Genomic DNA, 12,369 nt, shown 5'->3' with positions numbered 1-12,369 from the left:
AAATGAAGTGTACGCTATTTATTACTACTTCAAAAAAAGCTCAAATGCATTAAACCTAGTAAAACATCCTTATCTATGAGAGATTATCTTAACCCGTTTAACCATAAGATATGAAATTATGAGATGAAGTTGAAATTTTGTTTGAACATATTTTTTGTTGTTGTATGTTTTCTAATAAACATTAAAACTCTATAAGTTGTAAAACTATTAAAATTGTCCAAATCTTTATACAATTTAACCAAATAAACAAAAATATGTAAATTCGCATGCTATACTTTCACAAAACTATTCTTTTTTTAAAATACAATATTTATTGATAAAGCTTAATTCAATAAAAAAATAAAAATTGAACATTAATTGGTAAATACATTTGATCAATATAAATGGTAAAGTAAGAATTTGTTTGAATTTTAAAGTAATAATAATTTTTTGTTGGTGAGAATGATTATTATATGAGATATAAATAATTTAAAAATAATGATACGGATTAAAAGTTTTATTTACATTATAAAGTGAGTTTTTTTAAAAAATTCTAAATCATTATATTTTTTTGGTAAACGACTCTTGTGGTGGGTCAGGGGCTTAGCTACACCCCCAGGCCATAATATTTATAAAATCAAAATTTACAAAAAGAGGGACATCAACCTTACCTTCTATGATTTTGTAGGTTTAGAATTGACTTATCTACTAAGATTAGTTAATTCGACCTAATACAATAAGATGCATAATAATAGAATAAAATGTCCATTTCAATTTTCAATAAAAAAGAAAAGTAATTTGACACTATTTATTAGTGTGTGTCGGTTTGCTAGATTAGTTAGTGGGAGAAAATTCTTAGAATTATTATTTTTAGATTTCTGGAAAAAATAGAAAATGAAAAATATATAAAGAGGAACATCAAAATCCATCCATAAAACCTGTGGCTTTCAATCCTCTGTTGGTTCTTCGCGTCCCTTTTTTCATTTCACATAAAGAATAAATATGTAAGTTCCATTTTTTGGTTCTAAAAATATTTCTATCACTACCCCAAAAACATTTTATCTAAAAACCCTAATCTCCATTCAAATTTTTTCATTTCATTTTTCTTCAAACTACCTGCATTTGACGCCAAAAATGTATGTTGATGCACTGTTTTGTTATCTTTTCCTTTGTGTTTATGGAAAATATTGTATTTTTCTTCATCTGCATGTTCGGAATTTGGAAATTCTATGAATTTGGATATCAGAATTTTTTTGACTCGTTGTATGTTATTTGCTGGTTACGGTTTGTAAGAGTTGGAATTTGGTTTGTTGGAGAATTTTAGGTGTGTGTTATTGAGTTTTTTGTTTATGTGTAGCAATGACTGAATTTTATTGCATGACAGGACAATGATGAGCAATGAAGAAGAGAAAAGGTGTCCTCTTTGTGCTGAAGAAATGGACTGGACCGACCAGCAATTTAAGCCTTGCAAATGCGGTTATCAGGTTTTATTTCTTTTTTTTTTCTTCTGAAATATTCCTTTTATAAGTTCCTGCCATTTTTCAGTCGAATTGAAAATGATAGAATAAAGAGTTGTGCTGGGTCTTTTTATTTTAATATGTGTTTCAAGTTTTGATAGATGGTGGATAGAACACAACTTCAAATTAACCTAGAGATCAGCTGAATTTCAATTTTGGGCCTTTTCAAGTTATAACCCTGGTGTCTAGGCCTTGGACTAATTCTATGGGGTATCTTATACCTTCCACCAGCACAGTTACATGTTAATTCTGTCCACAAAGCTTGAACAAATGAGAAGAAATCACCCATTTTTGAATTTTAGCTCTGGTCTTATTTTTCCTTTCTTTAATTCAAACTCTTATGTATTATGACAGTCTGCAATGTTTTGGTTTATGAAAAATTTTGCGAACATGTTTTGACTGCTTTGGAAATTTGATGTTTGTTGTTAGTAGAACTGTATCATTTTTTTTTCTTCAATGATCAATGAATAGAATAGTATCTTAAACAATTATTGATCAAGGTTGGTTCTTGTCACATGTTACCAGTTTCAAAAAAAGGTTGGTTCTTGTCACAGTAACTTTTTAGTTGTAGTTACTTTTTTTAGATTGTAGAAGATAAAAATAAATGTTTTATGAGCTTGTTTTGATTAAATGATAACTAATAGATGGGATGGGGATGCAGATAAATGTCAAGGAAAGTAGAAATTTTCATCTTTTTCTAGCAAATACCGCACCCAACGGTCATCCTTTCTTTCAAATTTTAAGCATTATAAATGTCATCCGACAACGGCCATGTACTGCCCTGTTAAAAACAAAGCCATGTACTTCCCACCCACAAAACAACATCTTGATGAGTCCAGCAAAATAGCTTCTGTTTAGTTCTTGTGCTTCTAATAAAACTTATCCAAGTGGGTGAATATTCAGATTAGTGTTTTAAAAGCAAAAACGCCAAAAAATAAAAAGGGTCCATGAGCTTAAAATGAAAATGAGACGTGCACAGAAATTTAGAACTTAAGTACCAAATACATATGAATTTCATTGTGCTACTACTACAATAATTAAATTACAATTAATACACCTAATTGAGCATCTAATTTATAGTATGCTAACATTAGTCGAAATCCTCAAAGTTGAGATTCAAAGGACCGACTGCTTCTCATTTGGACAAGTGTGCGCCTGATGTTTGAAGCCACAGCTTCACCCCTAGCTTTGTATTGCTTCCTCTCTTTAAGCGACGAAAAATGTCTTTATCAAATTCAAACTATTGCTTTAAATACTTTCATAATGGGCTACTTACGAATCAATATGGATGGGTCAATGGACATTTATCAGAGTGGCTTTTGTGCCAGTTTGTAAAATGTCATTCTCCATGTACTCATGTTATCCTGGTCCACATAAGGATGGTCCTACTTACTCTGTGAGTCTCCTTATTGTCATAAACTATAATCCTGAACTCACAAAATTGCCAGTTTTGGAAGATCTCTATTAGTGGGTAAATCAATGGTAGGTCTACTCTATAAATGAGTAGTGGATTGGAAGTTGAATTATGTGAGATCTATCTTAGTCGGCACTAGTGTGGTGGGGTATCTTTTTGGGCATAGAGTCCTCTCAAATGTTGATCGAGTAAAGACTTATATTTGAAGGAGACATTTGAGCGTATAATTATGACTGGAATGGAGATATTCTGTGCTGGGGAGTGCAGATGATGCTTTCATACTTCAATTTTGATCTAGTCCAAAAGTTTTAGCTATGTATGTGAAATTACATTTTGATTATATGCTAACTAGCATAGTTCATTTGTGAATAGGCTGTACTAGTTTGTGTCTTCTTCAAGCCTCTTAGTTGATTGCCATTTTCCCAAATAGCTCTGGAGATGTCATACTCGTTATTCAGGGAAATTTAGGAACTTAATGAGACAACCTGCTTTCAGTAAAGGAACATCAAATTTGATGTATCAAGATTGTCAAAATAATTCTGCTTTTGTGGGTTTCTTAACTTTTGTTCACTATAGGTGTGTGTTTGGTGTTGGCATCACATAATGGACATAGCAGAGAAAGATGTGTCAGAGGGACGATGTCCTGCATGTCGAACTAAATATGAAAAGGATAAAGTTGTGGCAATGCAAGCAAATTTTGAAAGGTAATTTCTTTGATTGACTAATTTACTTCTCAAGGTGTTGGAGACAGAATGGAATTGACAATTAGTTAAAACAGGGCAGGGAACACAAATGTGAACCGGAAAAGTAAACCACCAAAGGCAAAGACAAAAGCTAATGAAGTCAGGAAGGATCTTACAAATGTTCGGGTCATTCAACGTAAAATGGCATATGTGACTGGGCTGCCTCTTGGTATTGCGGATGAAGATGTATGGAACTTTTATCTTGTTATCCGCTTGCTACTTTTAAATGTCACTTCATTGAATTCTTCTTTACCATTAGCTTGAAGAAGGTTTCTATATCTTAAATTTTTCATGTATTAAGAAAAAGTCTTATATTTCTTGGGCAGCTGTTACAACGGAAAGAATATTTTGGGCAATATGGGAAAATTTCTAAAGTTTCTCTATCTAGGACTGCCGGTGGTTCAATCCAGCTGTTTACCAATGATACTTTTAGTGTGTAAGTTTGACATACATCTATCATCTTGGTTTTGTGTTGTTATAACTGATGGGTTTTCTTGGATTTGTTTATTCCTTTTGGATGATGCAACTTTTCCAGCTGTCACAAGTGATGAAATTTCATTTGCTTGCTGTCATCTGTCTTCAGATTTTTCATTTTTCATTTCTCGTTTTGCTTTGTTTCTTTCCTGGTGCAAATCTTATTGCTGCAATCAGGATTTTAAAGGTTAACCTTACTTGACAGTTTACTGGCTCTAGTTTCTAGGTCCTTTTGAGAATTTTTCTTTCTTGTGTTAGTTTGATGTGGTTACATTATTCTTTTAAAATCTGGATTCCAAGTTCCAACACAGTTCTAGAGTGTGAAACCTTGCAATTGTAAGGGACTTATATTTTTTGACCCAACTTCTTTGCATTTTATCTCTGGCTTTAATGGTAGATTGCAATATGGAAATTTCAAAACAGCTATGATATAAGTTGAATATATTGACTTTTTGGCATACAAATTTCTTTTACGGAAACCTGTTTCTGAAATTGAAAACCATTTTATTATAATTTCAGTGGTTATGACACATCACAACAGTGATGTTCTGGTTGATTTCCACTGGAAACCCTGACTATTTAGGCTGTATTATGCAGATCTCTAGTTTTTACCTATGAAGGCATCTAAATGAGTGGCTTTGCTCTATTACCTTAGATGAAAAAAGTAATTTTGCAGAATCATGCAGTTTGAATTTTGTTGTAGTAGGGAGTCTAAAATGTTTTACATGATAGAATGTGAGAGCTGTCAATACTTATAAAAAAATTTGATTGTTAGAGTTGTCAATAAAATATATTGTGGTCAATGGAAGGTTTGATTAGATGTATACTTGTAGTTTGTCCAGTATTTATGGAAGTCAAAAGGGTTGAGCTGTAGGTTTTATTAGATGATAATCACATGATAAAATCCATGTTGTCTGGACTTGTCTATTTCTACGGTGTGCGTGACATCGCAACCTGTGTTACAATTATTGTTTGGTTGTTTTTTTCCCCTTTCTGATAGTTGTTTTTCTTCTTCTGTTCTTTTCTTAATCGCAGATATATTACATATTCTAAAGAGGAAGAGGCCATACAGTGTATTCAATCTGTACATGGTTTTGTTCTGGAAGGAATGTATTTGAGGTAAGGACTTACCCGTCGTAAATTTTCGTCAAATTTATTCTTTAGTGACAAAGCGAGAGTTGCAATTTAGAGAACCTCTAATTTGTCTTATCAAAGGTAGTTATTTATTATTGAAAAAAGCTCAAATAGAGCGGAGTAGATACAAAGGATTCATATCACTCTAGCAGGTTTCGGGTTAAGGCTAGTTGATTGATTGATTTTAATTTATTGACAATGTGAAATGGCCCTTGCAGAGCATCGTTTGGGACTGCAAAATATTGTCATGCTTGGTTGAGAAACACGGTACAGTACATGGTGCTTCTTAACCTCATTTTTTACTGTTATGCCCTTTGCTGAGGAATATGAAAGCGACCAACACAATAGAAATGTTGACATGGTGCTTCTTTTTTCCAGCCTTGCAATAATCTTTCCTGTCTATATTTGCATAGCCTTGGTGCCGATGAAGATAGTTTTGGTAAAGATGAGGTAGCTGCAATTCATACAAGGTATTGGTCATGCAAACATTTGCTGCCCTCCAAATTTAGACATGCTTTCTTGGTTGTATTTCTGTTTCTGATTGAAGTGTTTCTGTGATCCTCAAATTAAAGTTGATTGAGAGCGGTATATTACTGGATCCCTGTGGTAACAACACAACACAACACAACACAACACAACACAACACAAAGAAACATTGAATCTCAGATTGTCTGAGTGAAATTGATCTGTCCAAATCCAATCCTGCAAAATTTACATTATTATGTTTTCTAGCTGCTGACTTCGACAAGATAGATACTTCTGGTTTATCCAAATAGATATTATATTGTACAACTACATGTAAAAGATTATTTAAAGTAGGCATTTGGACATAAATCGAGTGATATTTGAAAAAAAAGTAGTTTTTGAAGTTAGTTGAAAAAGGGTATTTGATAGTTGAAGTTGTGTTTGGACATGTATTTCTCTTGAAAAATTGTTAGAAGCTGTGTTTTTTTTGGTACTTGAAAAATTGGTTCATTGAAAACTTCTTTTCTTTAAAGTTTGGAGTTAAAAAATGTATAAACAAACAGGTTTGATTTTTTTTCTTTTCACAAAAAGCAATACAAAGTTTGACCAAATGGGCCATCCCTGAGGTGTGAGCATCCATTTCATCCGCCCTGCATCATTATAGTGAGTGACATCCTCATCTATCTTCCCATTTCCGACCCAATATACTCAAAAGTTCCTCTATTTTGGATGGCTTGTGTATCAAGCCTCACTTCCACATCAGCATCATGCGTTAAGTCACCGAACTTGCACTCCAAGTATCTATCTTCGTCCTGCTCAACCTGAACCCCTTCGACTCCAGGGTCCGTCTTCAAACCTCTAACTTAGCATTAACTCCACCACGAGACTCGTCGAACAGAAATACCATCCACAAATAACATACACCATGGGACTTTACCTTGGATTTGCCTCATCAATTCATCCGCCAAGGCTCTAAAACTGACTCCCCTTTGCATTTTTAGGTTCATCCATGGAAGGATTTTACTCTTTGGAACAATAGTGAGGTCACACTATGTATTGATCTCATTTTTCAGAATATATTGCTGTCTCGTCTTAGAAAGTTACAAACTACTTTGGAACAATAATGAGGTCACAGTATGCTTTGATCTCATTTTTCAGAATATATTGCTGTCTTCTCTTAGGAAGTTACAAAGTCTCTTGCTAAATGGATGTTGTGGTAATTGGAGATCTGATCTTGCATAAATCTCTGATTGAATGTTTTTACATCATTCTTAATTGGACCCTCAGTGGTTCTGGAAGTTGAATCTTATTGTTTTTTTTGGGCTTTTACTTGCATAGATGAAGGATTGATTGTATACCATCTTAATTGGGTGATTAATTTCCCCATGGGTGTAGCTAACTGGTGGTTTTTCACTTTGGTGGTTATACAGGAGCAGAGTTCAACAAATTGTTGGTGCGTCTAGTAGTGCAATGAAGCGCTCAGGAAATATCTTGCCACCTCCAATTAATATATTATCCTGTACTAGCTTTACTTCTACTGAGAGTTCTACCATTCAAAGTGCAGTAAGTGTAAGAATTTTGGAATTTAATTATGTTTGTTGGTTGTAAATTGCTTTATCAAAGCATCTAAGGCGACCAGTTGCTCTAGTTTTCGGTGAAGTATGCTATATTTTTTCTCTATTATAACAGCAACAAGAAAAACAGCAATACCCAGTGTGGTCCCACATATTTTCTCTATTAAGTTCTGATATTATGGAAGCTACTATTTCTTGATATCTGGTTGCTTGACCTGCAAACAATCTCACCTGATGTTTTTTATTTTGTGCGATTTTAGGGTGCAGCCAGTGATATAGTGAATCACAATAGCTATATGGCTCGTGTCATCCCTTGTAGTGATAAGTATGAAGATGCTGGTGACCCCAACAGAATGTCAGCTTTTGTAGATGTTGGACTGTGTAATAGTTCTGGTGCAGAGAAAGTTAGAAATTGCAGTGGGGACAGTAGAACTTTGGATTTGTGTTCTAATTTATCTCCTGAAACAATTAACAAAGATAATCTTGCTCAAGAGCCATATTCTGATACATTGCTTTTTGAAGTTCCATCTTCTAACCACCTTGTCAATCATTTGCCAAGGGATCAAAATTCAATAGAAATTTCAGATGAACCATTCAGGGAAGACTCTATATCTATTGACAGTCGACGATTGAAGGATTTAAATAGTATTAACCAAAGGGCGTTCCTTATGTCCTCTCATTCTGCTAAATGCACAGGGGATTCTGGTGGCCATTCGCTAATGCACAGGAGGACATGTAGCCTGAGTAATAATGGCACAGTGCATAGATCCTTACATAATGAAGTGGAAGAAGCTTCTCCTCCACTTTCATGTGTAAATTCGACAATGATTGATGGATTACATGATTTGAAATTTCAAAGTTCTGTCAAATCTGATACAATTTATAGAGGTTCTAACTCATTCTCCAATGAAGAAATAGTAGAGCACCTGCGAAGGACTAGAAATGATTGTTTGAATAATTATGATAAAAGTTCCGCATTCAGTCCTGCGAAGAACAGTATGAATTTGAACATTTTAGCTATGAACCTTGGTTCACGTGACGATTCCTTGACCTTGCGTCACAGTATAACTGGCTTGTGTAATGAACCTAATGGGCAGCATGATTCCTGGAAATTCTTACACAGTGGTCAAGGATTCTCATTTATGAAGCAAGATGGATCTTCAGGTCAAAGGGCTGATTTGAATTCTTCGTCTAGTAATATCAGTCTGATATCTAAACAGGCATCCATCCTTGATGACTTCAGAGAAAATAAAGAGCAGCATATGCTTGATTCTCAGTATCAGAGTAAGAGTTAACATAAATTTCCTTATGACTAAAGTAGTTGATCTTTGCTGCCTCAGTTTTTCATTCATGGACCTGTCTTCCTTTTGGTTTCAAGTGGCTATGTCCTACACTGTTTACTATTTTATGATATATTCTTCTGTACCAATTAGACAAGATTTCTACGGGGATGGGAATGGGGCTGCAATAGCTTGGACTTGCCAGCAGGGATGGGGAGTGACTTGAAGGGCTGGTCCAGGTTGAATAACTTCTTTTCCTGCAGTTGTAGAGAGGGGTGGAGAACAGGTTTGGGTATACAAAATTGTAAGGCCCTGAAGGAAATATTTGGATGTAAAAATTGAACCAGGACTCAGTTATTACGACTATTCTCAGGCCGTGCCTTCTCAAGTTCCTCATTTGCCACTGTTGCTTGCTAAAACTCCATCTACCGCTGTTTCAAGCATACTATACACTACTCTAGACCATAAAGTTCTGTTCTTCCTGCCATGTCTTGATTGAGCCAAAAGGACCAAGCTCAACTCAGGAAACAGAGTTTTAAGTATTCAATACAATTAGCAAGAGTCAAAGGGGCGGGGACCCAGGAGGTGTCAGTTTGAGGGAGGGGGTGGGGGTGGGATTGGTAGAAGCAAATGCATTGGCCTATCCCAATTGCCATGCATACGTTTTTCTAAACCAGGGATAAACTAGTTTTTTCTAACCTTACTGCTGCATATGTGTTATTCTTTTGGCACTCAAAATTTAATTTGCTTTGGTATGTTTCTGACAAGCATTTTACCCAATTTTTGATTGTCACTTTTCTTCATTCAACAAGTTAAAACTCTTGACAGCACTACAAGGAATGTAAAAAAAAAAAATACATCGTTTTTCTGGTTCTGCTTGGTAATAGATCTCAAGGTAGGGGTCAGTACAGCAAATTGTACTCCAATTAGGAACCACATATTACTTAATTGTGCATGTGCATTTCATGACTTATGTGATGGAACTTACCAACATGTACCATGGTATTGCTGAGCATTGATAAGTTTTACACGCAACTAATTTTTTCAAATTGAATTTGCTGAACTGCCTTAACAGTCTCAAGACCAAAAGGTATGGCACCACCTGGTTTCTCAATATCCTCTAGGGAGCTGCCTCCTGGTTTTCCGTTGTCTGATGAAATTGGTGGATTCCCCCGTACACTCTCTGGTAACTCACCTGTCCTGGCATTGTGTATTTTAATTCCAAGCTTTCTTCTGTTTTAAATATAATTGAAAGTAGTTTATTTCTGTTGCTTCTATCTATGCAGGAAGTCAATTAGTAAATAGTTCATCAAGTTTGATTCACTACCCCTCATCAATGAGAAGCTTTAGCAGTGCTGGTGACACTGATTTTATTGACCCTGCCATATTAAGCTCTGGTAAAGGCAAAACAACAAATGGTTTATGTATCTCAGGTCTGGAAATTGGGTCACAGGGTAGAGCTTTGGAGGCTGAGGCAAGACTCTGGCTTCTGATGCAACGAAAACATGCTGATCAAGATGGGAAGTCGTCTCATGTTCATGCTTCACAAACTCCATCTGCATATCAGGACCAGAGGTTTAATGGTGAAGATGAGCATACTGGCACGAAGAAGTTTGGACCAAGGCTGGTGGATCAAGGCCAAAACTTTGACCAATCTTTGTACACACATTTTCCCCCGCAGAAGTTTGGTAATGGTCCCATTTCCAACGGCTTTCAGCATGACCTGTTGGGAAATTTCCAATGTAGAAATGAGGTGGATGGTATGGCAGAACTCCAGAGAAATGAGAGGTTAGGTTTCAACAAATACTATAATGGGTATGGAAATCAAACAGTCCAGGGGTCTGGGTCAGGCGATGTATTTGCCAGGGTTTTTGGGATGTAAATTATCTCTCCTCTGAAAAATGAAATTGTTCTAGTTACTCTATTGCTATGTAGTGTGGGGAAATCATAAATATGTTAATACTTAACATTGTTGTTGGCTGTTATTGGGTTCTATTTGGGGATGGGTGGGTGGGTGGGTATAGTGGTAGAGGTCTTATATATCTTCTGGGTTTAAGGGCTACTTACCCCCTCCCCTTCAAACTCTGGGTCAACTTTAGGTTAAGTTCATAAATCCGCTCCCTGGTACTTTGTCTCCATAATTTAGAAAAGTAATTTTCATTCATTTTATGAATTTTTTGGACAAAATTGCCTTCTAAGTCTAACAAATTAAAGGGGATTTAATATTAGGTAGAATGATCTGAGTTCGTTATACTTGGATTGGATTGTCACCTAGACTCTTCTATTCATAATTTTGTCAACTGGATAATTAAATCCAATGAAACTCGATCTTTTAAATCAGTTTTTTCATCCGATAAATGTGCATGTGATACAAACGAATTCACATAGAATTACATGTCATTTGAAATTTTCCGTTTTCCTTTTCTATTTTCTCTACTCCATTCAAAAGAGTATTAACCAGAACTTATGAAGTAAACAAAGAGATTTTAAAAATATTTCAAACTAATAATAGCAGAAAAATAACTTAAGAAAATATCTCTGATCAAAAAGCCAATTAAAAAATGGTGTTCTTTGTTTTCTTTTATTTGTTTTTGTGTTCTTTGATCTTCATGACATTCTTCGTTGATAGGTAGGGTTGATTTTTTCTTATATATTTTTTCTCTTACTTTCACTTCAATTTGGCTTTTGGGTATTCTCAATTTGATGTTAATAATGCGTCAATATAATTGATTATTGAATGTTGAGATTTCTGTCAAAAATAATTTGTAATAATGTGTAAAATGATGAAAGAGAAATGTAATTGTTGTTTTTATGGTTTCTTCTTTGTTCAAATAATTGCTATTCATAAGAAGCTTTTGATTGGTTTTCCCCTTCTTTTTCTATATTTTAGAAGCGTTTATTTTACCTTCTTTTCTTTGGTTTTCTTTTTTATCATCTTTTTCCTTTTATTTTCTATTTTTCTTTTTCTTTTTTCTCTTTAGAATATTTCTTTTTACCCTTTTTGTTATCTTTATTTTTTCTTTCTTGATATATATATATACCTTGTTTTAGAGGCAATATTTAGTCCAAGGACTTTTAAAAAAAAGTTATGTCCCATGTGTAAGAGTTGATACTACCTTTTTGTGTTTTGATTTATGTGATGTTCCGTAACTCTTGCTTTAGACGTAAGACTTAGATCAAGAACTTCAAAATAACAAGTTATGCTCCATGAAAAAAATGATACTATCTTATTGTTTGATTTATAAAATATTTTATGACTCTTGTCTTACTGTTACGATCTGAGCCTACATCCTGAACGTGGCTAACACTCGAAGACTATTGTTGGTTCTAAGCGAACCCTCATTCTGATTGACTATAAATGAAAAACTTATTCAAGTAATAATAGGCTTAAATCTGAATTAAATCCATTAACTCCAATACTCAACTCATAACATTTGGAAAATACTCAATAACAATGTTTATATTTTGTAAAACAACTCAAGAGCATGTAATTACGGAAAGACTCCTCAACTATCTATGCAACTTCTATAGTTCAAGATGGATGCTGGACAAGACCTAAAGAATTCAAAATACATATAGAAGAACTATTAGAAAATAATTACATACAAGTAATAACAAGACTAGAAGAGTACTCGCCTCAACTTAATACAAAAGTAATAAAAAAAAATAAAATGTTTAAAGCTTCATGATAAATAGATACTAACTCAAGGATGTAAAAAATAAAGCAAAATGGCTTAAAATATCCTCAAAGTATTGGAAATGGTACTAAACTATCCTCCATCCATCTAT

General features: G+C 34.3%; 1 protein-coding gene across 8 annotated transcripts; it reads left to right on the top strand.

Moving 5' to 3' along the window:
- The first annotated feature begins 792 nt into the window (after positions 1-792).
- LOC101251877 (uncharacterized) lies at positions 793-10,547 on the top strand. Of its 8 annotated transcripts, none has more exons than XM_069297141.1 (12): positions 793-983; positions 1,364-1,463; positions 3,487-3,614; positions 3,689-3,839; positions 3,980-4,089; positions 5,163-5,246; positions 5,480-5,528; positions 5,640-5,731; positions 7,157-7,289; positions 7,561-8,584; positions 9,656-9,766; positions 9,867-10,547. In XM_069297141.1, coding segments are annotated over exons 1-12 (2,580 nt in total). In that variant the 5' UTR covers positions 793-981; the 3' UTR covers positions 10,463-10,547. The 8 variants fall into 8 exon arrangements, with proteins under 8 accessions (XP_069153242.1, XP_069153241.1, XP_069153240.1 ...); XM_069297140.1 differs by having other exon boundaries at positions 7,157-7,295; XM_069297139.1 differs by having other exon boundaries at positions 816-983; positions 5,480-5,540.
- The last annotated feature ends 1,822 nt before the right edge of the window (positions 10,548-12,369 follow it).

This window comes from Solanum lycopersicum, chromosome 4, assembly GCF_036512215.1.
Source record: "Solanum lycopersicum chromosome 4, SLM_r2.1".
Classification (NCBI taxonomy): Eukaryota; Viridiplantae; Streptophyta; class Magnoliopsida; order Solanales; family Solanaceae; genus Solanum; species Solanum lycopersicum.
Note: the sequence above shows the minus strand (reverse complement) of the source record. Positions and strands in the feature narration are given on the sequence as shown.